The 26,355-nt window shown below is 41.9% G+C and overlaps 1 protein-coding gene across 9 annotated transcripts in view; it reads left to right on the top strand.

Annotated features, from left to right (window-relative positions):
* CDCA7L (cell division cycle associated 7 like) overlaps window positions 1–26,355 on the top strand; it is a 50,362-nt gene that overhangs the window by 17,051 nt on the left and 6,956 nt on the right. For 4 of the 9 annotated variants that reach the window (XM_049714545.1, XM_004263445.4, XM_049714547.1 and 1 more), the window contains exons 2-4: window positions 18,103–18,243; window positions 22,709–22,846; window positions 25,938–26,312. In XM_049714545.1, the coding sequence (XP_049570502.1) occupies window positions 18,103–18,243; window positions 22,709–22,846; window positions 25,938–26,312 (654 nt within the window). Of the gene's footprint in view, window positions 1–5,537; window positions 5,557–18,102; window positions 18,244–22,708; window positions 22,847–25,937; window positions 26,313–26,355 lie in introns of those variants that run through there. The other 5 variants (XM_033440502.2, XM_012534739.3, XM_033440514.2 and 2 more) reach the window with 3 other exon arrangements.

Here is a 26,355-nt window from a genome sequence, read left to right as displayed (position 1 = left end):
TGTGTGTATATATATATATATATATATATATATAAATGTATACATATACACACACACACAACCACATTTTGTTCATCCATTCATCCATCCATGGACATCTGGGCTGTTTCTGCCTGTTGGCTATCATTAACAATGCTGCTATAAACATTGGTATAAAATATGTTTGAATCGCTGCTTTCCATACTTCTGGGCGTATACCTAAAAGTGGAATTGTTGGATTGTATGGTAATTCTGTGTTTAAATCTTTTGGGAACTATCATATTGTTTACCACAGTGGCTGCACCGTTTTACATTCCTACTAACAGTGCACACATGTTCCAGTTTCTCCACGTACTCACCAACACTTATTTTCTATTTTTTTGCTAATGACCATCCTTATGGGTGTGAAGTGATATCTCATTGTGGTTTTGATTTACATTTCCGTAAAGATTAGTGATGTTGAGCATCTTTTCGGCTGTTTTTTGGCCATCTGCATATATTTGGAGAACTGTTGTTCAAGTCCTTTGTTCATTTTTAAATTGGATTGTTTGTTTTGCTGTTGTTGAGCTGTATGAGTTCTTTGCATATTCTGGATATTAACCCTTTTTCATATAAATGATTTACAAGTATTTTCTCCATTCTCTAGGTGGCCTTTTTCATTCTCTTGGTAATGTCCTTTGGTGCAGAGAAGTTTTTGATTTTGATGAAGTCCAGTTTATTTTTTTCCTATTGTTGTCTCTGCCTTTGGTGTCATGTCCAAGTAATCATTGCTAAATCCAGTGTCATAAATTTTCCCTTCTATGTTTTCTTCCAAGAAATAAAAGAGATTTTATAGTTTTAGCTCTTACATTTAGGTGTTTGATGCATTCTGAGTATTTTGTAGATGGTGTAAGGTGAGGATCCAACTTCATTCTTTGCATATGGAATCCAGTTTTTCCAGCATCATTTGTTGAAAAGATTGTCCTTTCCCCATTGAACAGTCTTGGCATCTTTGTCAAAAATGATTTAACCATCTAGTCAAAAATCATTTCACCATCTATTCAAGGGTTTATTTCTGGGCTCTCTATTCTGTTGCACTGATATAAATATCTGTCTTTATGCTACGACCATACTGTTTGGGGTAGTGTAGCTTTGTAGTAAATTTTTTTTTTTTTTTGCGGTACGTGGGCCTCTCACTGTTGTGGCCTCTCCCGCTGCAGAGCACAGGCTCCGGACGCGCAGGCTCAGCGGCCATGGCTCACGGGACCAGCCGCTCCATGGCATGTGGGATCTTCCCAGACCGGGGCACGAACCCGTGTCCCCTGTATCGGCAGGCGGACTCTCAACCACTGCGCCACCAGGGAAGCCCTGTAGTAAATATTTAGATCCGTAAGTGTGAGTCCTCCAATGAGGTTCTTCATTTTGAAGATTGTTTTGATTTTTCAGGGCCCCTTGAGATTCCACATGAATTTTAAGAAGGGCTGTTTTATTTTTGCAAACAAATGTTACTGTGATTTTGATGAGGATTGCATTGGGTATATAAATAGCTTTGGGTAGTACTGTCATCTAAACAATATTAAGTCTCCCAGTATATGAACACGTGATGTCTTTCCATTTATTTATGTCATCAGTAATTTCATTTAGTGATGTTGTATAGTTTTCAGTGTATAAATCTTTAGCCTTGTGGTCCAAGATAATTCCTAAGGGTTTTTTGTTGGTGGTGGTTTTTTTTTTGATGCTCTTATAAATGGAATTGTTTTCTTAATTTCCTTTTCGGATTGTTCATTGTTAGTGTATAGAAATGCTACTGATTTGTATTCAGTTCGTTAATTAGTGCTAACAGTTTTTGTGGACTCTTTAGGATTTTCTACATAGATGGTCATGTCACCTGCCAGTAGATAATTTTAATGCCTTCTTTCCAATTCAGATGCCTTTTATTTTTGTTGTATAATTGCTCTGATTAGAACTTCAAATGCTATGTTGAATAGAAGTGGTGAAATTGGGTGTCCTTGTCCTGTTCCTGATCTTAGGGGAAAGCTTTCAGTCTTTCACCATTGAGTATGATATTAGTTGTGGGGTTGGTGATTGTTGAGTTTTTTTTAAAACCATGAAAGTGTTTTGAATTTTGTCAAATGCTTTTCCTGCATCAGTTGAGTTTTTTTTTCTTTCATCAGGTTAATGTAGTGCATTACTTTGATCAATTTTCATATGTTGAATGATGCTGCATTCCAGAAGTATATCCCACTAGGTCATCTTGTATAGTCCTTTTACTGTGCTGCTGAATTTGGTTTGCTAGTATTTTGTTGAGGATTTTTGCATCATAAGGGATATTGCTTTGTACTTCTCTTGTAGGTTATTTGTCTGGCTTTGCTGTGAGGGTAATCCCAGCCTCATAGAATGAGTTAAGAAGTATTCTCTCTTCTTCAGTTTTCTTTGAAGAGTTTGAGAAGGGTCTGTGTTAATTTTTCTTTAAATGTTAAACAGAATTCTGGTCCTGGGCTTCACTTTGTTGGGAGGTTTTTCATTATTGATTCAAATCCTTACTAGTTAGAGGTCTTTTTAGGTTTTCTGTTCCTCAGGAATCAGTCTTGGAAGGTTGTGTGTTTTTAGGAATTTATCCATTTTATCTAGCTAGCCCAATTTGTTGACCTATAATTGTTCATAGTACTCTTTTATTATCCTTTTTATTTCTGCACAATTGATAGTAATGAACCCGCTTTATTTCAATAATTTGGATCTTCTGTCTTTTTTCTCTTAGTCAATCTACCTAAAAGTTTGTCAGTTTTGTTACTGTCATAGAACCAACTTTTGGTTTTACTGATATTTCTCTATTGGTTTTTTATTCTTTATCTCTGCCGTAATCTTTATTTCCTTCCTTCTGCTACCTTTGGGTTTATTAGCTGTACTTTTTCTAGTTCCTTGTGGTATAAAATTAGTTTGTTGGTTTTTTATATTAAGCAGCAAACTTTGTTTCTTTTTTAATATAAATGTTTATAGCTATAAATTTCCTTCTTAGCATTGCTTTCTCTGCATCCCATAAGTTTTGGTACATTTTGCTTTTGCTTTCGTTTGTTTGAAAGTATTTTCTAATTTCCCTTGTGTTTTCTTCTTTGACCAACTGGTTGCTAAAGAGTGTTGTTTAATTTCCACTTATTTGTGAATTATCTAGTTTTTCTTCTGTTATTGATTTCTAGGTTTATTATGATTGGAAAGATAGTTTGTATGATCTTAATCTTTTAAATTTATATTCGTTTTGTGGTGTCACATATGGTCTGTCTTGGGGACTTTTCCATGTGCTCTTGAGGAAAATGTATATTCTGCTGTTGGAATGTTCTGTATGTGTCTGTTCTAGTTGGTTTATAAGGTTCAATTCCTTTTTCCTTATTGATCTTCTCTCTGGGTTTCTATACATTATTGAAAGTAGGGTATTGAGATCTCCAACTATTATTGTAGAACTAGTTCTTTCAATTATGTCCATGTTTTCTTCATGTATTTTAAAGCTGTGATGTTTGGTTCGTACATATTTATAATTGTTGTATCTTCTTGATGAGTTGACCCTTTTATCAATATGTAATGTTCTTTGTCTCTTATTATTAATTTTACTGTTATTAGTTTTACTTACTATCTATTTTGATATTAGTATTGATCTCTCTTTGGGTTATTACTTGCATTGGGTATCTTTTTCCCTTCTTTCACTTTCAACCTGTTTGTGTTTTTAGATCTGAAGTAAATCTCTTGTAGACAGCATATGGTTGGATCGTGTTATTTAATCCATTCTGCCAATCTATATCTTTTGATTGTAGAGTTTAATCCATTTGTATTTAAAGTGATTATTGATGGGGAAGGACTTGACTTTTACCCTTTTGTTTTTTGTTTTCTCTATGTCTTCTAGCTTTCTTGACCCTCATTTCTTGAATTACTGCCTGTGTTTGTGTTTTGTTGATTTCTTTGTAGTGACATGTTTTGATTCTTCTCTCATTTCCTCTTGTGTGTATTCTATAGATATTTTCTTTGTGGTTACCATGGGAGTTACCTATAACATTCTAAAATTAAAACAGTCTAATTTGAATGATACCAATTTAACCTCAGTGGCATACAAAAGCTCTATTCCTGTACAGCTCTGTCCCCCCCCCCTTTGTTGTTGATGTCACAAATGACGTCTTTATGCGTTGTGTAGCCACGTGTTTTTTTAATTTAATTTAATTTTTTTATTTTTTAATTTTATAGAAAATAAAAAGTGGCGTTATAAAACAAATTTACAGTGATACTGGGTTTTATATTTGTTTATGTATTTACCTTTACCTGAAAGCTTTGTATTTTGTATGGCTTTGAGTTACTGTCCTTCCATTTCAACCTGAAGGACTGCCTGTAGGATTTCTTGGGGGCAGGTCTAGTAGTAATGAAGTCTCTCAGTTTTTGTTTATCTGGTAATGTCTTAATTTCCCCCTCATTTTTGAAGGACAGTTTTCCAGGTACTGAATTCTTGGTGGACAGTTTTTACTTCCAGCACTTTGAATATGTCATTCCACTGCCTTCTGCCCTCCAAAGTTTCTGCTGAGCAATTAGCTGGTAAGCTTATTGAGGATCCCTGTTGCTAGGAGTTGCTTTTCTCTTGCTGCTTTCAACATTCTCTTTTCTTTCAGCAGTTTGATTAAAATGTGCCTCAGTGTGGATCTCTTGGGTTTATCCTCCTTGGCATTTCTATAATTCATGTTTTTCATCAAATTTGGGGAATTTTTTTGCCATTATTTTGTCAAATCTCTGATTCTTTTGCCTCATCATCGATCTGATTTTGTACTCCTCTAGGGAAATGTTCAATTTAGTTATTACATTTTCTCCAAAATTTCTATTTCTTTTCCTTTTTATAATGTATGTCTCTTTATTGATATCATCCTTTTGCTTATAAATCATTTTCTTGATTTACCCTAGTTCTTTGTGTTTTTTCTTTGCTCTTTGAGCATATTTAAGGCAGTTGCCTTTGTCTAGTGAGTCCCCAGTCTGTACTTCCTTAGGGACATCTGTTTCTACCTATTATTTTGTTCCTTTCAATTTTGTTTCTTTGTATGCCTTTGCTCTTTGTCAAAAGTTGGGTATTTGAGAAACTGCCACCTTTTCCAGTGTTTGAAGACTGGCTGTATGCCAGGAAAACCATTCGGTGATTGGCTGGCCATGCTCCGAGTCCAGAAGCGTAAGGTTTTCTCACATCTTTTTTGAGAATGTATCTATTGGGCCTATGTGTGGCTTTCTCAATTCTCCCATATACACAGCTTCTTTTGAATGTCTTAATTTCCCAAGAAGCTTTACCCAAGCTTCTCCTTGGAGTTTTAGATGGACTGTTGTATATCTCCATGCATAAAACTCTCATCCCAGGCATCTGCAGATCTGTAGTCCCCTGCAGCTTTCGTGAGCAATGACTGGAGCTTTTCCTCACCTGAGACCGAGTTAGGTGAGACAGGGACCATCAGACAGCCTTCTAACCCTTGACTGGTTAGAATGTTGCAGTCAGTGTCTGCTTTGCTCCCTCCAGTTTAAGGGAACTGGAAATTAGGCTCAGTATCTTCCAGACCAGAAGTTGCCTTGTGAAGGGGGCGGATGAAGGTGAGTATAAATGCCATGTAAGTTCCTGCCATTCTGAAGGTGAATGTTTCTTTTCTTTTTAAAAATTTTTGTTTTATATTGCATTATAGTTGATTCACAATGTTGTGTTAGTTTAAGGTGTACAGCAGAGTGATTCAATTATACATACATATGTATCTATTGTATTTCAAGTTCTTTTCCATTTAGGTCATTGTAGAATATTGAGCACAGTTCCCTGTGGTATACAGTAGGTCTTTGTTGATTACCAGTTTTAAATATAGCAGAGTGTACATGTCAATCCCAGACTCCCAGTCTATGCCCCCAACCTTCCCCTTGGTAACTGTAAGTTCGTTTTCTAAGTATGTAAGTCTGTTTCTGTTTTGTGAATAAGTTCACTTGTATCATTTCTTTTTAGATTCCACATGTAAGCAATATCATATGATTATTTGTCTTTCTCTGATTTACTTCACTTAGTATGATAATCTCTAGGTCCATCCATGTTGCTGCAAATGGCATTATTTCATTCTTTTTTATGGCTGAGTAATATTCCATTGTATGTGTGTATCATATCTTCTTTATCTGTTCATCTGTTGATGGACATTTAGGTTGTTTCCATGTTTTGGCTATTGTGAATAGTGCTGCTATGAGCATAGGGATGCATGTATCTTTTTGAATTATAGTTTTGTCCAGGTATATGCCCAGGTGTGGGATTGCTGGATCATATGGTAATTCTATTTTTAGTTTTCTAAGGAACCTCCATACTGTTTCCCATAGTGGCTGCACCAACTTATATTCCCACCAGCAGTGTAGGAGGGTTCCCTTTTCTCCACACCCTCTCCAGCATTTGTTATTTGTAGAGTTTTTGATAATGGTCATTCTGACCAGTGTGAGGTGGTACCTCATGGTAGTTTTGATTTGCATTCCTCTAATAATTAGTGATGTTGAGCCTCTTTTTATGTGCCTGCTGGCTATCTGTATGTCTTCTTTGGAGAAATGTCTGTTAAGGTCTTCTGCCTGTTTTTCAGTTGGATTGTTTGTTTTTTGTTGTTGAGTGGTAAGAGCTGTTTGTATATTTTGGAGATTAAGCCCTTGTCAGTTGCATCCTTTGCAAATATTTTCTCCCATTCCATAGTTTGTCTTTTCTTTTCTTTTCTTTTTTTTTTTTATCATTCCCTTTGCTGTGCAAAAGCTTTTAAGTTTCGTTAGGTCCCATTTGTTTATTTTTGTTTTTATTTCCATTACTCTAACAGATGGATCCAAAAAAATATTGCTGCAGTTTATGTCAAAGAGTGTACTGCCTATGTTTTCCTCTCAGAGTTTTATTAGTATCCAGTTTTACATTAAGGTCTTTAATCCATTTTGAGTTTATTTTTGTGTATGGTGTTAAAGAATATTCTAATTTTATTCTTTTACATGTAGCTGTCCAGTATTCCCAGCACCACTTACTGAAGAGACTGTCTTTTCTCCATTGTATATTCTTGCCTACTTTTTTTGAAGATTAATTGACCGTAGGTGCGTGGGTTTATTTCTGGGCTTTCTGTCCTGTTCCGTTGATCTGTATTTCTGTTTCTCTGCCAGTATCATGTTGGTTTGATGAGTGTACCTTCGTAGTATAGCCTGAAGTCAGGGAGCCTCATTCCTCCAGTTCCGTTTTTCTTTCTCAAGATTGCTTTGGCTGTTCAGGGTCTTTTTTGTCTCCATAGAAATTAAAATTTTTTTGTTCTGGTTCTGTGAAAAATGCCATTGGTAATTTGATAGGGCTTGCATTGAATCTGTTGATTGCCTTCGGTTGTATAGTCATTTTGACAGTATTGATTCTGCCAATCCAAGAACATGGTATATCTTTCCATCTGTTTGTGTCATCGTCGATTTCTCTCATCAGTATCTTACAGATTTCGGAGTACAAGTCTTTTGCCTCCTTAAGTAGGTTTATTCCTAGGTATTTTATTCTTTTCAATGAGATGGTAAATGGGATTGTTTCTTGAATTTCTCTTTCTGATCTTCTGTTGTTAGTGTGTAGAAATGCAATAGATTTTTGTGTATTAATTTTGTATCCTGCACGTTTACCTAATTCATTGATGAGCTCTAGTAGTTTTCTGGTAGCATCTTTAGGATTTTCTATGTATAGTATCATGTCATCTGCAAACAGTGACAGTTTTACTTCATTTCTAATTTGGATTCCTTTTATTTCTTTTTCTTCTCTCATTGCCATGGGAGGACTTGCAAAACTATGTTGAATAAAAGTGGTGAGAGTGGACATCCTTGTCTTGTTCCTGATCTCAAAGGAAATGCCTTCAGCTTTTCACCATTAAGTATGATGTTAGCTGTAGATTTGTCATATATGGCCTTTATTATGTTGAGGTATGCTCCCTCAATGGCCCCTTTCTGGAGAGTTTATTGTAAATCGGTGTTGAGTTTTGTCAAAAGCTTTTTCTGCATCTGTTGAAATGATCATATGTATTTTTTTCTTCAGTTTGTTAATGTGGTGTATCACACTGATTGATTTGCAGATATTGAAAAATCCTTGCATCCCTGGGATAAATCCCACTTGATTGTGGTGTATGATACTTTTAATGTGTTGTTGGATTCAGTTTGCTGGTATTTTGTTGAGGAATTTTGTATCTATGTTTCAGTGATATTGGCCTGTAATTTTCTTTTTGTGGTATCTTTGTCTGGTTTTGGTATTGGGGTGATGGTGGCCTCATAGAATGAGCTTGGGAGTGTTCCTTCTCCTTCAGCTTTCTGGAATAGTTTCAGAAGGATAGGTGTTAACTGTTCTGTAAATGTTAGAATTCGCCTGTGAAGCCATCTGGTCTTGGACTTTTGTTTGTTGAGAGTTTTTAAATCACAGTTTCAATTTCATTACTTGTGATTGGTCTGTTCATATTTTCTATTTCTTCTGGTTCAGCCTTATGAGATTGTACTTTTCTAAAAAATTGTCTGTTTTTACTAGGTTGTCAATTGTATTGGTATACAGTTGCTTGTAGTAGTCTCTTACGATCCTTTGTATTTCTGTTGTGTCAATTGTAACTTCTCCTTTTTCATTTCTAATTTTATTGATTTTAACCCTTTCCCTTTTTTTCTTGATGAGTCTGGCTAAAGGTTTATTGATTTTGTTTATCATTTCAGAGAACCAGCTTTTAGTTTCATTGATCTTTTCTGTTGTTTCCTTCATCTTTGTTTCATTTATTTCTGCTCTGATCTTTATGATTTCTTTCCTTCTACTAACTTTGGGTTTTGTTTGTTCTTTCTCTGGTTACTCTAGGTGTAAGTTTAGATTGTTTGAGATTTTTCTTGTTTCTTGAGGTAAGATTGTATTGCTATAAACTTCACTCTTAGAACTGCTTTTGCTGTGTCCCATAGGTTTTGAATCATGGTGTTTTGATTGTTATTTGTCTCTAGGTATTTTTAAAATTTCCTCTTTGATTTCTTCAGTGATCCATTGATTGTTTAGTAACATATTGTTTAGCCACCATGTGTTTGTGTTTTTTACAGTTTTTTTTCTTGTAGTTAATTTCTGATCTCATAGCATTGTGGTCAGAAAAGATGATATGCTTTAAACTTTCTTAAATTTACCAAGGCTCCATTTGTAGCCCACCATGTGGTCAGTCCTGGAGAATGTTCCATGTGCACTTGAAAAGAATGTGTATTCTGCTGTTTTTGGATGGAATGTCTATAAATATCAATGAAGTCCGTCTGGTCTAATGTGTCATTGAAGGCCTGTGTTTCCTTATTGATTTTTCTGTCTGGATGGTCTGTCCATTGATGAAATTGGGTGTTAAAGTCCCCCACTATTATTGTGTTACTCTCAGTTTCTCCTTTTATGGCTGTTACTGTTTGTTTTATATACTGAGGTGCTCTTATGTTGGGTGCGTATATAAATTACAAGTGTTATATTTTCTTGTGTTGATTCCTTGATCACTATGTAGTGTCCTTCCTTGTCTCTTAGTCTGTATTTTAAAGTCTATTTTGTCTAATATGAGTATTGCTACTCCAGCTTGCTTTTGATTTCCATTTGCATGGAATATGTTTTTACATCCCCTCACTTTAAGTGTGTATGTGTCCCTAGGTCTGAAGAGGGTCTTTTGTAAAAGCATATATACGGGTCTGTGTTTGTATCCATTCAGCCAGTCTATGCCTTTTGATTGGAGCATCTAGTCCATTTACATTTAAGGTTATTATCAATATGTGTATTTCTATTGCCCTTTTCTTAATTGTTTTGGGTTTGTTTTTTGGCCGTTATCTCCTTGATAGGAGGTGTGACTGATGTTGTGGTGGCTAGGCCTGCACTGGCCTCCCCTTTGCTCTATGGTTGTCACTGCCCTGTCAGAGGTGGGGTCTGCTCCCTAGTTGTTGGAGTAGAGGCCCCCAGATCTGTTTTTTAGTTGTGTTTCTGATCTGCAGTGTGAGGTAGGTGGGATTGGAGCACTCCCACTGGGAGGGGAGCTACTGAGTATTTCTCCTCTGGAGCTGTTCACCTGTGGGTGTGCTCTGTTGTGTCACCTTTCACCCGTTGTGTGAGATCTCAGATTACACTGTTGTTGGCACTGCTCTTGGCCACACCTTAACCATGGGTATGCTAGCAGTTGGCCCTGGTGTCTCTCAGACGTTGTTTTCACCAAGCCACCAGCATAGATCCACTGAAGTCAGGTTCCGGGATTGCAGTGATCATGGATCTGGACCCACTGTGGGAGCAGCCCAGACTCTGGTCTGGCCCAACCCCTGTGTGTATGTGCCCACACAGTCTACAGCTGCTAAAGCTAGACCCATCTTGGCTGCGGGAGCACTCGCTGTCTGTTCAGATGTTCTGTAGGCGTTCAGTTTACAAAGCTGGTCATGGGGGTGTCAATTTGCAGTTTCCGCAGCTGGTTACGTGGGGATCTTTCTTTTTAGGTGTCCAAGGTCCTCTGCTAGTGTTCAGCTGGTGTTCTGTGAGAATTGTTCCATTTAAAGTTGTATTCTTGATGCATTTGTGAGGAGAGATGAACTCCACGTCCTCCTACTCCTCTTCCATCTTGACTCCTGATTTATTTTCTCTATAGTTCTGTCTTTTCCGAAACATCCTGTAAGTATAATCAGACAATGTATAGTCTTTTCCACTTGGCATAGTGATGAGCTTTATTCATGTTGCTGTGTCTGTCAGTAATTTTTTCTTTTTTATTGCTGAGTTAAATTCCATGGTATCGATGTTCCACAGTTTGTTTTATCCATTCCCTAGTTCACTTGGATTGTTTGTAGGTTTGGAAGTAAAACTGCTAATTGCAAGTTTTGTGGGAACATAATTTTCATTTCACTTGGGTAACACTTAGGAGCAGGGTTGCTGGATCATGTGCTAAGTGTATGTTTATAAGAAACTGCCAAATTGTTTTCCACAGTGGCTATACCATTTTGCATTTCTACTAACAGTTTATGAAAGGGCCAGTTGTTCCACATCCGTGTCAGCACTTGGTATCGTCAGGTTTTTTAAAAGCCATTCTGCTAGGTAGATAGTTATATCTCGTAGTTGTAATTTGCGTTTCCCTCTAATGACTGTGGATGTCGAAAATTTTTTCACGTGCTCACCTGCCATCCATTTATCTTTGGTGAAGCGTCTGCTCACCTCTTTTGCCTGTTTTTTAATTGGGTTATTTGTTTTTATTGTTGAGCTTTTGAGAGTTTTTTATATATTCTGGTTATAGGTCTTTTATCAGATAAATGATGTGCAGGTATTTTCTTCTTGTCTGTTGGTTTTTCATTCCCTTAAGAGTCTTTGTTGAAGAGTAGAATTTCTTGATTTTAATTGTCTAATTTATACATTTAAAAAATCTGTATTGTGCTTGGTGTTTTATCTAAGAATTCTTTGCATAACCCAAGGTTACAAAGATTTTCTCCAGTTTTCTTCTAGAAGTGTTATTGTTTTAGGTGTTATATTTAGATCTGATCCATTTTGAGTTAGTTTTTGTAAATGGTGCAAGGTATGTGCATTTCTATGACCCAACCAATTTAATCATAAGAGATTTAGGGAAATGATGTTGTTTATGGAGAAAATGATGTGAAACAACCCCCTTCGTAGTGGGTTGAAGGAATGCTTTCCTTTGTGTAAAGGGTCTCCTTACACAGTTGCAAGATAGTACACCCTACAAATTCTGCCATCCTTGCTATCAAAATTGCTTTCAGAACACTTAATGAGGAAAATGCAGTAGTGCACAGGAATTTCTTTTGTACTGCTCCTTAGGGCTTTAAACGAAACATGTTTCCAGGTGAAATACACACTAGTGTTCCTGGAATAAGAAACATTTCCTGAAGCTTTATCAAAATCAGCTTTTGAATAAATTGGCCTTAAAGAGAATCTCAAATTTCTTTTCTTTCATAAACTAATAGATGATAAATATGTTCCTTCTGGCTGGGTGGTGGTATTTTTTAATCCAGGAAGAATGAATTTAGATATCCTTGAGATACAGAAAATCTTTGATTAAAAAAATTTTACCCAATTTTAAAATTTTCTTCCTTTCCCCCCCCCCCCCCCCAAACTAGTTGATGCTGCTTATCAGTTAGTCATATTTGTTAAGGACCTCTGAGTATGTAAGACTCTATTCTTGGTGCTGGAGTGGGGCAGGGTGAGAAAGACAGATGCCAAAGAGATCCAGAGTCTGCCATGAGAATTAACTGCCTGTAGGAAGGAGGTTAAGATCTACACATGAGTTGCTATTATGAAATAGGAGGAGTCACATCTCATAAGAGAGGAACAAAATGGGCTGGGCCCTGCACAAAGCATGTTCTGCAGGCCAGAGCATGGGGAACTTGTTAGAACTGCAGAATCTCAGGCCTCTGTTGTGGGTTTTGTTTTGTTTTAAAAAATTTTTCTTATCGAGGTATAATTGACCTATAGCACTGTATTAGTTTCAAGGCATCCAGTGTAATGATTCAGTATTTGTAGGATTCCCTTTCTTTTTAAGAGTAAATAATATTCCATTGTATGTGTTTATGACATCTTGTTTAGCCATTCATCTGTCGATGGACACTTGGGTTGCCTCTACTTTGTGGCTTTTGGGAATAGTGCTACCATGAACAAGGGAAGGGTTATTTTAAATGTAAAGTTTTTCTTTTAATTTTATTAATACTTCAGTGTCCAGTACTATCACTAGCAGACACTAGTTAGATATACCGTCAGTAACATTTGAAATCACAGCTTTTAAAATTTCTTTGGTGTTCCACTCAGCACCGTGAGTTCTTCTGTGCGCCTTCCCTGAACGAGTTTGAGATCCAGCCTGTAGATGTTTGGTCCTTACATTAGAAGCTGACATTTTATAACTGGGAGATTCCTCACCAAGACTCAGATTCCTCACTTCTCTGGGGAGGTCCAAGGTTGGGCACACTGAGCCCCGTGCCTTTGTAGCTTTGGTCTGCTGGGGTGCGGGAGTGACTGCCATTCCTGGACTCATGTCGGCACTGTCCAATGTAGCCTTACCCTGAGCTGCCGCCTTCACTGCCCACCTGCTTGGCCCCAAAGCCTGTCGAATGTGCGTTCTTTGTTCCCAAGATGAGCCCCAAGGTAGTTTGCAAGGCTTGTAAGTGAAATCTGCAATCCTTTCTGAAAGAGGTGCTGTGGATATGACTACTTTGTATGTAGATGCCCAGAAATTCTGGGTGAAGATCTTTAATTCCTTTTGGATAGGAATGTTACAGAGTGTACCTTTTGACCCCGTGCACCTTTCCTAGGAAACTACACCTTCCCTGAGAAAATGACTACAAGGTCAGATGTAGTCATTTTCATACAAAGATTTATTGATGACCTGCTTTAGGCCAGGCCCGTGTTAGGTGCCAAGGACTCTTTTCTAGTGTCTGTGTCCTGGTGGAGGAACTGTATCTTGGGCCCCACTTGACCTTTGATGATACTCACGTTGTTATCCCAGCAAGGACAGAGGGAATAGATACATAGAGTGTGTGTGAAAGGAATGGAAGAAATCTGTGTATTGTAAAAAAAAAAAAAAAATAGTTATGAATAATAAGTCTTTTCACTTTCAGAAGAGAATTTTCTTGACTTCTTTCTGGTTAGCTAGATTGCATTTATCCTAATATTGTGCAAGCTTGACTACTGCAAGTATAATCCACTGGTTGGAAATATATTTTATTTTCAGTTATTTGCTTTTTTTTTGGGTTTGTTTTGGTAGGCCTTACAGTTGGCGTTGTAGTCAAATGGAACATAAGCTTTGTAGAAAAATGTCTGTTGTAGTCTGTCTAGACTACATAGCTACAGAGTGGATCACTGCCGAATGAAACAGGGAAGTGACAAATTCTTGGGCCTAAAGTGTTGATACATTGTTTAACTGGTCTCACGTTAGAAGGCTGTCCCTATGAATCCTCTTTTATCAGGTCCACTCCGTCCCTCGCATGCAAATCTTGCCTTCTTTGTTGCATCTGTTAAACAGTTTGTTGCATTGAAGACACTTGAATATTTTACAGAGACTTTTGCTAAATCCCAGGACTTATGACTGTCTGAAATGCTTCTCTTAATGCCTTTTGAAGTTGGGCAGCAAGAAACAGAGCCCTGCATGCCCCAAGAATGTGTAGTGGTTTTTGCCTTTTCGAAAGTTCATTGCTTCCTTTTGTCCCTAATGGGTAATTACAGCCTCTCCCTACTGGCACCTCTGGAGCAGATACAGAAGTAAGGAGGAGGAATTAAGCAGACACAGGCTCACTGCAGTGGCCCCAGGGCTAATGCAGTCGACCGGGGAAGCAATTGATTTATATCAACAGCCTCTCCATTCCTTATATGTGCTTCCAGTAGATCATTACATTGGGTGCTTCTTCCTCTTTAATTCTTTACGTTAAAACAAGCTTCTGGGCCAGTGGGGTTTTTGGATTCATAGAATGGTGGTAAGTCAAAAAGCGCCACTTCAGGAACTGAACTCGATGATCGTTATATAAAGTCTAATGTACTTACACTTTCATAAATGTCACCTATGTTTCTCCAGTAAGAGTATTTTCTTGGTGTGTTGTTTCTGTTGGCTAAACAACAGTGAAAGTTGTCTTTGAAAAGACAAGCATGCCAAATACTGTTAAATTAAAACTCTTCCTTCTTTAAGAGGTAAATTTTTCTCCCAAGAACCATCTCAGATTTAGGCTTTGTTTAGGAGCTTCTTCTTAGCATAAATGTTACAGCATTTTTTCTATTGTTAGTGGAGCTCTCATTCTGTAAGTGTCTGCCTGTTTGTCTCTTGAAGTGATTTCATTAGATGGTTTGTAATTAACTCTCTGACATCATTAATCTTGTATTCAGTGTCTGGATTTGTGTACTCTAGAAACCAAATGTTAAACTTCCTTTGGTTGAACCACTAGCTTTCTAATCATTTTTAAACAAGAAGCATTAAAATCGTGCTAAAAATGAGTAGATGAGGGATTAGTGATCTCTCAAATGAACCTGACTGTAAAATTAATTCAATGCACAGAAAAAAAGAATCCAAAGAATTTAAGTAACTTCTGAATACACAACTCTGTGTGTAATAGTGTAGCCGTTATTTAAAGTGGGGTCTGGGGAACCCTGAAACCCTTTCAGGGTTCCATGAGGACAAAGTTATTGTCATAATAATATTAAGACATTATTGGAGGAGGGGCCGGAAAAAATGTTAAGACATTATTTGCATTTTTTTGCTATGTTGATATTTGCACTGACGTGCAAAAGCAAAGGCAGAGAAAACTGCTTGTCCTCAGCATGAATCAGGCAGTGGCATCAAACTGTACTAGTGGTCATTTCATTCTTCACCTCCGTGCACCAATTTTAAAAGAAAATGTGTTGCACACGGTATGTCTTACTGTAGCAGTAAAAATTATTTTATTAAAATCTCAACCCTTGAGGGCATCTCTTTTTTATACTCCATGATGAAATGTGAAGTACACAAAAAGTATCTTTGTATCTCCAAGTACAACCATGGTCTGGTTATCTCAGGGAAAAGATCTAGTACTTAGCAGGACTGTGTTCGGAGGATAGCAAGAACCCCAAAGGAATCTTGGACGTGATTGTTGTTGGCAGTGGTGTTGGTAGTGGTATTGGTGTGTTGTCTGAAATGGTCTTGTGTGTACTGTGGATAGAGCAAATGGGTGGGTGTATGAGAAGTACTGGGAATTGGGGTTTTCGTTGCGGGGAAGGGAGATACTAACATCGTGTTGAGGGAGATGAAGAATCCTGTCTCGTTGGGTTTGAATTCAAGATGTCAAAATGAACTCAGATGTAAGATACTTAAGACACCTTTGTTCTGTCCAGGCAAAGCAATGATACTTTACTAGCGAGGAGCACACCGAGATCTCAGAGCTTGATTTCCAAATGCCAGGGCTCCTTGGAGAAATGGCTCTTTCGGGGTCTGGGGCCAGTACAAGGCTAGCTTGGCACGCCTGTTGTATCGGAAAACAAGGAGGTGCTCAGAGGCTATTAGGATTGTGTCAAAAGGACACAGAAGCTGGCTTGAAGGAGCTGTCAGTAGCCAAATTTGGGACAGTCTGAGTATCAGAAAGAATGATGACAGAGTAATGGGTTAAAACACATTAACTTAAAACAATCCATGAAACTACCTGGGAGGGAGAGTGGGGAGAGAAGTAAAGAGGGAGAGAGAGGGATAGATCCGGAGGAGAGAATATTACATTACAGGAGAATGCCACCTAACATACGAAGGAGGAAGAGTTTTTGAAAATCACCGTTTTGTAACCCCCAACATGGTGATTGATTCAGGCGAGGGGTATCAATGGATACCGAAACTGTTGAGTAAAATGCTATCAGGGAGAAGGATAGTCATAGAATCTCAAATATCATCCTAGTTATTACTTAACAAGCACAAAGGGGTAAAGATACTTTTGCTAAGAAGAAATCTGGCAGATCTCACTTTAACTTGGTGATCAAACAGCATCACCACTAAAGACACAACCAGATGTTACATGCGATGTGTAGCAGGAACGCAGCACTGCCCACGAAGGAGTCTGGCCGAAGAAAAGTACACTTGAGTCTGACTGAGACTCTAGATTTAAGTACCAAATTACAGGAAATCCAGAGGGACAGAGGAGTCTGCTAAATACCATCTTGGGGCTGCAAAAATCAAAAACCAAACCTCCAGACTCTGCAAACTCTACAGTCAGATAACCCAGTTCCTTCAAAAACCAGTTGTGAGGGCTTCCCTGGTGGCGCAGTGGTTGAGAGTCCGCCTGCCGATGCAGGGGACGTGGGTTCGTGTCCCGGTCCGGGAAGATCCCACATGCCGCGGAGCGGCTGGGCCCGTGAGCCATGGCCGCTGAGCCTGCGCGTCCGGAGCCTGTGCTCCGCAACGGGAGAGGCCACAGCAGTGAGAGGCCCGCGTACCGCAAAAAAAAAAAAAAAGTTATGAAAGATATTTTGGGTACAATGCAGACATTTGAATATGGATTCATAATACATGATGTTATTGAATGAATATTATTTCAGGTATGATTATGGTTATGTGGTTCTTCAGCAGAATGTCCTTTTTCTTAGATGTGTATGGAAGTATTTTAGGGTGAATTGTATGGTGTCTGCAAATTACTTGAAACATACATGGATTAGGTTGCTGCATTTTAAATCACTATTTTCCTAGGTTAGAAACATTCAAATATCAGCAAATGCCTGAGATTCAACCTAACATTTGTTGAAAGAGAAAAAAGCAAATGGGGGGCTCTACGTGAAGCATCTATAAATGTTTGCACTATTCTTTCACCTTTCTATGTGTTTGAACTTTTTCGGAATAGTTAAGAACAAACAGGTAGTCAGCGTACAAAAATGAACTCTCAGCAGATACATATTTGTTAGATTAAGTGTGCTGACAACATTCTCGCTGGCAATAATTGCCTGGAATAGTGTTTGATAGAATTAATTCTAAACTAAGATTGATTCAGAATACAGAAAAGAAGGAAAGCTTTATTTCATTGTATGAACTTTCATGTGACAAAGAACAGAAAAATAACTATAGGTAGAAATTAAGAAAAGAGTTTAGTGATGTCTTAAGGACTTTTTTTTTTTTTTTTAAACGTGGATGACATTTAAAGACAGATCCACTGTAGGGCTTCCCTGGTGGCGCAGTGGTTGAGAATCCACCTGCCAGTGCAGGGGACACGGGTTCGTGCCCCGGTCTGGGAGGATCCCACATGCCGCGGAGCGGCTGGGCCCGTGAGCCACGGCCGCTGAACCTGTGCGTCCGGAGCCTGTGCTCCGCAACAGGAGAGGCCACAGCAGTGAGAGGCCCGCGTACCGCAAAAAAAAAAAAAAAAAAAAGATCCACTGTAGGAGAAAATTTTCTTATTTTTTGTCAAGAGATCAAAAATGGCTTTTATCTAGGCATGGCCTCAACACTCCTTGTAAGATAGGATATATCTCTAGAATTTGAAAAAGAAAAACTCTTATCCTCTTCCACCCCTTCCCTGGTTGCCATGAGGTGTCAAGTTGAGGCACATTTTGCTCAGGGTTATTGGGGTTTTGTGAGCAACCATGGCAGATTGATAAGGTCTGAGATGGTAATTCCTACTCCTCTACAAAATTTCCCTAAGTGATTATAACAGCCCCTGATATTATCCTCCTTTTTTCAATCCAAACAGATCCCTAAAGAAGTGGCTGACATCTTTAACGCCCCCAGTGATGATGAAGAGTTTGTCGGTTTCCGAGATGATGTTCCCATGGAAACCCTGTCATCAGAGGAGAGCTGCTATAGTTTTGACTCACTGGAGTCAGGGAAGCAGGTATGGGTGCCTCCTTTCAAGGCAGGCGTATCCGTCTGGAAGCTTGGATCTTGGTTCGGATATTCTTTTACTTGAACGTGGTCTGAGACTGGTGGTAACAGTTAATTGTCGAGCATCTTATTTTATTAGTGTTACACCTTCATGTTTCAAGCAACTGGTGGGGGTACCTCGCTCAGTTTTGCTGTTTAAATCCTTTTTATGTACAATAATTTTTTTTTTTTTTCCAGTAAAGGGGACCTCACATGATCAAATCCGTCTTCTTTGCCACCTCGGGGCTGCAGCCTGTGGCCAGGCTGTATTTGGAGCGCTCCCACACAGCTGGCGGGGGAGGGCTGATCCCCCAGCGATAGCGTAGGAGTGTGTGGTTACCATGAGACACATGGCCTCTGTGCTGCTGCGGTGAGGCTCTGTCCGCACCTCACTCATGGGATTGTTCTTTCTTTAATTCCTTTGATCTGTGGCAGACACAAGTTGCAGTTCTCGGAGAGGTAGATTCCTGGAGGTTTATGTTGGGATTTGGCAGGAGCATGGCCAAGTATCCAGGCTTCCGTGGCATTTTTTTCTGAGTTCCTTTGTGGCACTCAAAATTCCTCATTCTCCCTCGACCATGGCCTCCCTAAAAGGCTGTGAGTTAAACCCACCTAGCTTCCACTGGGGAAGTAGAGGAAGGCAGACAGTTAATTATGTAAGTGAAGCCCCCGCTTGACGGCAGTGTGTGTGGTCTCCTCACCTTGATGCCTCTGCACCATTTGACACCCTGCCCCTGCCCCCCCCAGCCACCTACTTCCACTCCCCTTGGTCTCTTTCTCTTAACACCTTTTGTTCTTGGTTGTCATCCCTTCTACTTCCTGTCCCCATCTGTGGATGTTCTCCACGATTTTATCTTCAGACCTTTCCACTTAATGATCTCAGTGCCTGGCCCGGTCTCAGCCGTTGCCTCCTGGTCCTTTGTGGTTTGGGTCTTCCCTCCAGCCCCAGATGTACTTCTGACAGACACTTGGATGTGTCGTCATTGCTCAAGGGAGATCTGAAACTCACCATTTTCCCTCCCTGGTTGTCTGTCTTCCCCATTTTTGTCTCCAACTATGGAGCTCTTGACGCCTCCTGTTTCCTCACCCATCTCCTCAAGTCCCTTGCAGGAGCTGATGAATCTTCTGCCATGTTCCTCACCTCCATCCCTTCCCGTCTCTTCCCTCCTCAGCTCCCGTGGTTCTCATAGTCCTTCCCGCAGGTGTGGGACTGAGCTCTGGTCGCCATCCTCCCCTGTTCAGAAATCGCCAGTCCCTCCCTTCGAATGTGGTCAGGCAGTGAGGGGCAGCCTGTTGGGTCCGGTGTGAGTGGCCCTCTGAGCGGCGCGGGACATTGTGTGAAGCGCCAGCACGAGCCTGGCGGGTGGCAGGCCTTAAGGAACAGAGCGGCTGCTCTTGCTGCTGTGACGACTGCCCCTTCTCCTGTGCCCTCACACCTGCCCCCAGTCCAGCCCTGCTCCCGAGTCTGACCCCAGCATGCATTCCGTGGCCCGTGACAACATGCTTTTCATGCAGAGTGCCCTTAATTCACTATCTCCCTGGGAAGGTGCAGGCGCTGTTATTATTCCTGTTTCACGGGTGATGAAACTGAAGTGTGGGGAGGTGAAGTGACTTGGTCTGAGGCCTCACATCTGAGAAGTGGCCGAGCTGGGATGTTCCTAATCTAGGAGCCCCACTTCTCAGCCTCGTGCCTTGCACGGCTCTCTCCTGCGGGCTTTGCAGCGGGAGACCAGAAACTGCATCCATGCCCCCCGCATGCACTGTTCTGCCCCCTGTGCACAGTGGTCCAGGCTCTTCATCCTGCCTCTGTGCACTCTCAGCATCTTTCTAGCCTCTAGCCCAGTTTAGATGCAGGTCAAATGATTCTGCTTCCACGAAGTCTTACTGGATTTCCTTTCTTTCTGTGCGCCATGTTGCGTGTGTCTCCCTTACAACACTGATCCTCGCCATGGGGACCTGTGGACTTGTCCAGCTCCCTTACTAAATGACAGGCTCCTTGATGGAAGGGGCCTCATACTTGAATGGTGCTTTCCAGCTTCCCCGGCTTGGTTTGCTTCCTTGGGTTGTCCCTCTCCTCTTGTTTCATACATCCAGTGCCCATGGGTGAAGGAGCACCCGTGGGGTGGAACTGAGGTGGGATACTTGTCTGACTGGTTCAGCCACCATGAGTTCCAGTCTGTTTCTTCACATCCCATGAGCTTCAAAATAAAAAAAAAAGTCACCACTCTGTTAGCTTCTCTTCTGATCTGTTATTTGCTTATGTTCTTTTTTTTTTTTTTGCGGCACGCGGGCCTCTCCCTGCTGTGGCCTCTCCCGCTGCGGAGCACAGGCTCCGGACGCGCAGGCTCAGCGGCCATGGCTCACGGGCCCAGCCGCTCCGCGGCATGTGGGATCCTCCCGGACCGGGGCACGAACCCGTGTCCCCTGCATCGGCAGGCACACTCTCAGCCACTGCGCCACCAGGGAAGCCCTACTTATGTTCTTGATCACGGTAGATGCAGGTCACCAAAGCCCACAACATACTGTCTAGTAGTGATTTTAAAGGCTAATGGCCAGATTTCGGAGAACAAAGAGCCGTGTGAGGCTTGTAACCAGGGACACAGGAGACTGTGGAGTGGATGTTCGCTTTGTTACAGACCCCATTAAAGATGGTTTTTACACCCTGTGAAATCAGGAGAATAAAAGCATGGGCCTTGGTCTAGGGCTGCAGCTGACTTGTTTTCTCTATCAGAACTGGCCACCAGAGATACTGATCTCTCCCAGGCTGACGGCTGCCTGTGACACCAGCTCAAAGCACAGAAAGAGCCAGAGGACTGGCAGGTTGGAACCTGCTGTTCCAAGGCATGACCTGTTCGGGCTCCAGCCAGGGACTTTGGGTCGATGATGAAGTGTGCACATGGGCCCCACTGCCCTGCAGCAGCCTGCAGGGGCTGGCCCAGGGCTCTTGAGCCAGATGTTTCCTGCCCTCGGAGGTGGTGGGTTTCCTTGGGAGCCAACCGCGCACCATTCTTCACGACAGACCCTGGCCTGCTGCTTCCCCACCTGGACCCCACACACTCCGGATCCATTTTAACCCGCCGAGAGAAGCCGCGTGAACTTGTACGTAGTGTGTGCAGCAGTGCCGGCGCTGGTCTCCCTGAAGCACAATTTGAATTTCACTTTAAAGAAACTTCCCTTTTGTGTGTGAATTTTTTTTTTTTTTTTAAGCAGCTGCACCACAGCTATCAACAAAGGGATGAAGTAATTTACATCTGAGCACAGTCACTCCAATTACCCATAATAATTCACAGGAGACATTTTTAAGCTTAAAAAAATGCCGGATATAGGCATTTCTTTCTTTTCCCCCCGGGAAGTTTTTCCACTCGTCTGTTATGTCTGTTTTTCTCCAGAGACTGATTATCCGAGGTCGAAGAAGTATATAATTAAAGTCAGGGAAAAGGCAGGCAGGGAGATAAAGGTTCTCCAGCCTCATGTGCTGTCATGAGGGGTCATACCCCTGCATCAGGGGTAGGAGGGGAGACGTCAGAGGCAGCAGGGGGCATGGGCTCCAGGCCTGGCTGCCAGCTTGGAGGAGGCTGGTTTGTGGGTCTCCGTTCTGTACTGCCATTCTTGCTTTTCCCCTCCTCTCTTTCAAGCATGCCTTTTATTTTTATGAGTTCAAAAGAAAGAAAAAGTCATTACTGGAACATGTCCTTTCTGAGTCAGCCGTGTAACATCTTTCCTCGGGCTCCCTTGCTACCTGCCAGCGGTGGCTGCTTCTCACCTCCTGCGGGAGAAGGACTCCCTAGTGGGTGACGGAGCAAGTGCGTTGTTCTCCTCCGCGGTGGGCGGGGCGGGGCGGGGTGTGGAAGCCTCCAGCCCTGTCCTGCCCAGAGGCATGCTGTCTGTGAACCAGGCATCTCCCCTGGGAGGAGCCGGCTTGGGATGGCTGTTGGAAAGGAAAGCCAAGCGTGTGTGGAGGAGCCAGGGCCAGGTCTTCTCCTCCATGTGTTTTCTGTTCTGTGTGAACGCAGACGCTCCTGATGGCCCCGCCCCGGCGGGAGAAACTAAATTCCATCAGCCCCTACCGGGGACACCAGCTGATGGAGGCTGCGGCCATTCTGGTTGTTTGAAATTGTTCAATTTCCATAGTTTGCAACTTTCTGCAAACTATGGAAAATATGTATATATACGTGTGTTTTTATTGTGGTAAAACCTACATAAAATTTACCATTTTAACCATTTTTAAGTGCGGTAAGTCCCAGTGTGCTGCCTGCAAGACACTGAGAGGCGTTATTCACAGTGTCTCGAGGCCTTCACCATTATCTGTTTCCAGAATGTTTTCATCGTCTCACACAGAAACTCTGTCCCCATTAAACAGCGACTGCCCTTGTCCCCAGCCCCTGCCAGCCTCTGTTCTTCTTGCTTTCTCCATGACACATGTGTTTTTAACTTAGCAGGATGTGCGTTTCCAGTCCACAACCTTCACAGAAGAGCTAAGGAGAATTTTTAGAGAGGACAGTGACTCAGAGACGGAAGATTTTGAAGGATTTACACAGAGTGATCTGAATGTTAACAGTAACGCAGAAGTAATGGTAATATTTATCAACGTGAGGGAGGGTGGGTTGTGATATTTTTAGTCCTGGTTCCGAATTGTATTGTTACTTGTAAGAAGTCACTTTACACATGAAAAGGTTTTACTTTTTCTTACATGTTCATCTTATAAGCCAGTTAACAAAATATGAAGATTTTACTTTTTCTTACGTGTCCATCTTCTAAGCCACTTAGCTAAATGTAAACTCGGCTATTCTAAGGCGAATTCCTGGCCCACCAGTCCGTTATGCTCTTAGAGAAAATGCAGTTGTCTTTCCTGGGTGCCTTTGGAGTCTGGGGGGATGTGTCCCAGGCGTCCCTTATTATCCTTATCAGAGAATTTATTTCAGACTTTTTTGAACCTCTTTTATCTGAAAAGAGGAGGGTCTGAGAGTAACAAGTTCCTGAAAGTCATTTTCTGTTGTGCGCCAAGTAATTAGGTTTGGAGTTGATTTGGCAGAAATTTAGCTGTGGTACAAACTTAGAGTTTTGTCTGTGCATTCTTGATTTGGATCACGACAGGCTTTTTAATGATAAAGGTGACCTGGGCTTGTCTGATTCCTAAGGGAAGTCTGCCCTCAGCCCTTTGCCATCAAGAGACTTGTTGGTTGATCTCTTTTTAGTCCATGTGTTTAGTTAGGCCAGTTGACTGCCGACCAGTATTTGAATCTCAGGGTAACTTTGAAGAACAGCCTTTGGATTTTTTTTAGGCATAAAAATGTTTTTTACTAACTGGAAAGTAGCATACATTTATCTCATAAAATCAATACACCACTTCCTTCTTTGGTATCAAGATAAGGGATAGAGCGGTTAAGCCTCATTACGTTCAGAAGCTCCCAGAGAAGCACTCGTGGCGTGGAACCTGTGTGGGTGTTTAAAGAAGCTGTAACCAGTAGCGTTGCTTTGTCCTTCACCTTTTCCTGGGGGGACTTAAGGCCTGAAAGCCTTAATGGTAGGCTGCCTTGCTTGATGGTGATTTATTTCTGTGAATAGCAACACAGACCTGTGCCAACCTATTGGCCTCAGCCCCCCGCCCCTTGGCTCTCTTTACAGAAGTTATTTGCATGGCAGTTCCTGTGTTCTGGCCAGCAAGGCTCCGGTTTCTAGAGATCCTTCCAAACCTTGATGGGTATCATCTACTCTTAGTGACTTGTTTATCTTCTCTTCTTTAGCTAAGTAATGTTGGGATATTCAAAGAATTTGTTTCCAGCATGCGAAAGTGAATTACCCCCAGCACCTTTTTTTTGGTTTTCTTCCAAATCTGTACATTTAGGGACATGTTACGTTGACTCTGATATAACTCATAGCTCAGGGCAGGTCCACCTGTACATTTATTTTGAAATTCAGTGAGAAAGCAAGCCTTGTTGCCTCCTCACCCAACCTCCTGCCCACACTAGCGAGTAGTGGTGAGACCACCTTTCTGGCAATAGGGTATGACTCTACGTTGGTGTCCAGTGGTCTTGTAGCCAGACGTGAAACTGCCGCAGCCGTGGTGCTGGCTCTCAGGTCGGAGTCTCCACTGGTGACTCTTTCTGTACTTCAGTCCTTTGTAGTACGCTACTCCACGGCCTTGGTAAAGAGATGGGGGCTAGACGGCGATTATGATAAATGAATAAAGCCAGTCAGGGGAGAGAACTCCTCTGAAGTTCTCCAACAGTGTCCTCTAACATAGATTCCTCTGCAGCCCACTATTTGGAATTCCAAAGCTACTAATGTGGAGAGTTCAGGATATTAAAACAAATAGGTAACTCCGTACAGTACAGTCTTATTTCTCTGCCTGGCTTTTTGTGCATTGATACATACACCAAGGTTTGGAAGTTGTCTGCTTTTTTTTTTTATTTTTTTGCGGTACGCGGGCCTCTCACTGTTGTGGCCTCTCCCGTTGCGGAGCACAGGCTCCGGACGCGCAGGCTCAGCGGCCATGGCTCACGGGCCCAGCCGCTCCGCGGCATGTGGGATCTTCCCAGACCGGGGCACGAACCCGTGTCCCCTGCATCGGCAGGCAGACTCTCAACCACTGAGCCACCAGGGAAGCCCTGTCTGCTTTTTTTTTTTTCCCTCCCGCCGCTTTATTTTTAACTTGAGTCCAGCTGGAATTTGGGGGGGTGGTCACCGAGGAAGAAGCAGAGTCATTAACTGAATCCCAGGCGGCTCCTGGTGCTGTTCTCAGCTCTCCTCACAACCTGAGTCCCTGACAGAGGTGCCCAGGCTACACTGTCCAGCCTGTGGTCAAGGGAAGAGGCCAGGTGATGACCTCGATCCCAGTATTTAAACCCATCTCTGCTGTTGCTAAGAGTCCTTTGCATCTGAGATGTCCCCTTGCTGTTGCCTTCCATTCTTACTGTGTTCTCACGTGTGAAACCAAGTTATGTTTTAATGCTGGAGACCTATGCCGAGTGGAGACTGAAAACTGAGGCTGAGAGTTGCTTGAGCTGACTGAACAGGTGCCTGCAGCTGCCCTGCAGAGCTGTCTGCCTGATTGCACCCCATGGCGCTGCGGGTTACAGAAAGGGGAGGAGGCTTCCATTGAGTGAGGACCCAGTGTATCCTGGGGATGAGGTTCCGCCACTGACCCCGAAGGCAGGTCATCTGCCTGCTCCTTGGTCACTGCACTAAAATGAAGTCAGCTCTCCTGTCCCTCTTACTCATGAGTTGTGTTCCAGCTAGTTAGGGCAGAATGGTACTTTATTTTTCACTCAGCACTCCATTTTTACCTGAGGATACCTCTGATGTCATGCACACCCTTTTCTTTATTCCCATATTCCTGGGCTCCCAGGTGTGCCAGCTTGGGTGGTCCACTGGGGAGGAGCCCACCTCATCAGCGTTTGGCTTCCAGCCTGATGCTCTGAACAGAACACAGTCTGCCGGTGGGTGTGGCTGGGCCAGAGCGCGTAGCAGCCTGCTCTTTGATTTTGTTCATCTACAAAGTACTTGCGCATTTAACTGAAGAGTTCAGAGGGAACTACCAATAGGAAGGGAGAGCTTTCAACTATTCATTGTTCTCCTAAAATACTGTCAGAGGGGTTTTAAGTGTGTGTCTTTCTGAAGGTTTGTTTATAGGCACTGTCTTTGTTCTTTCTCTCATTTCATTAGCTCGTGGAGTCAGAGCTCAGTGATGACGGTAAAGCATCTTTCATGAGTGAGGAAGAGGAAGATGAAGAAGAAGAGGCTCCACCTAGAAGCAGCAGGCCGAGAAGAAGCAGTATTGGTCTTCGGGTAGCCTTTCAGTTCCCCACCAAGAAACCGGCAAAAAATGCCGGTAAGAATAGTTCTCCTGAGCCGTTGTTTTCTGGCTCGCACATACAGGACAGTAAGAGTGGAATTCTTGGAAGAAAGACAAGCTGCAGACAGAGGAAGGAAAGGGAAGATTCTGCCTCTGAGTCTGAGGACGACTCCAGGGACGAGGGCCAGGAGAGCTCAGATGCCCTGCTGAAAAGGACCATGAACATCGAGGAGAACAAAGCCATGGTAAGGCCGCGCGGCCCAAGACAACCACTGTTGGGGCTCCCAG

The sequence above is a fragment of the Orcinus orca genome, chromosome 9, assembly GCF_937001465.1.
Source record: "Orcinus orca chromosome 9, mOrcOrc1.1, whole genome shotgun sequence".
Classification (NCBI taxonomy): Eukaryota; Metazoa; Chordata; class Mammalia; order Artiodactyla; family Delphinidae; genus Orcinus; species Orcinus orca.
The sequence above is the reverse complement of the archived record's forward strand: the minus strand, read 5'-3'. Positions and strand labels throughout refer to the sequence as shown.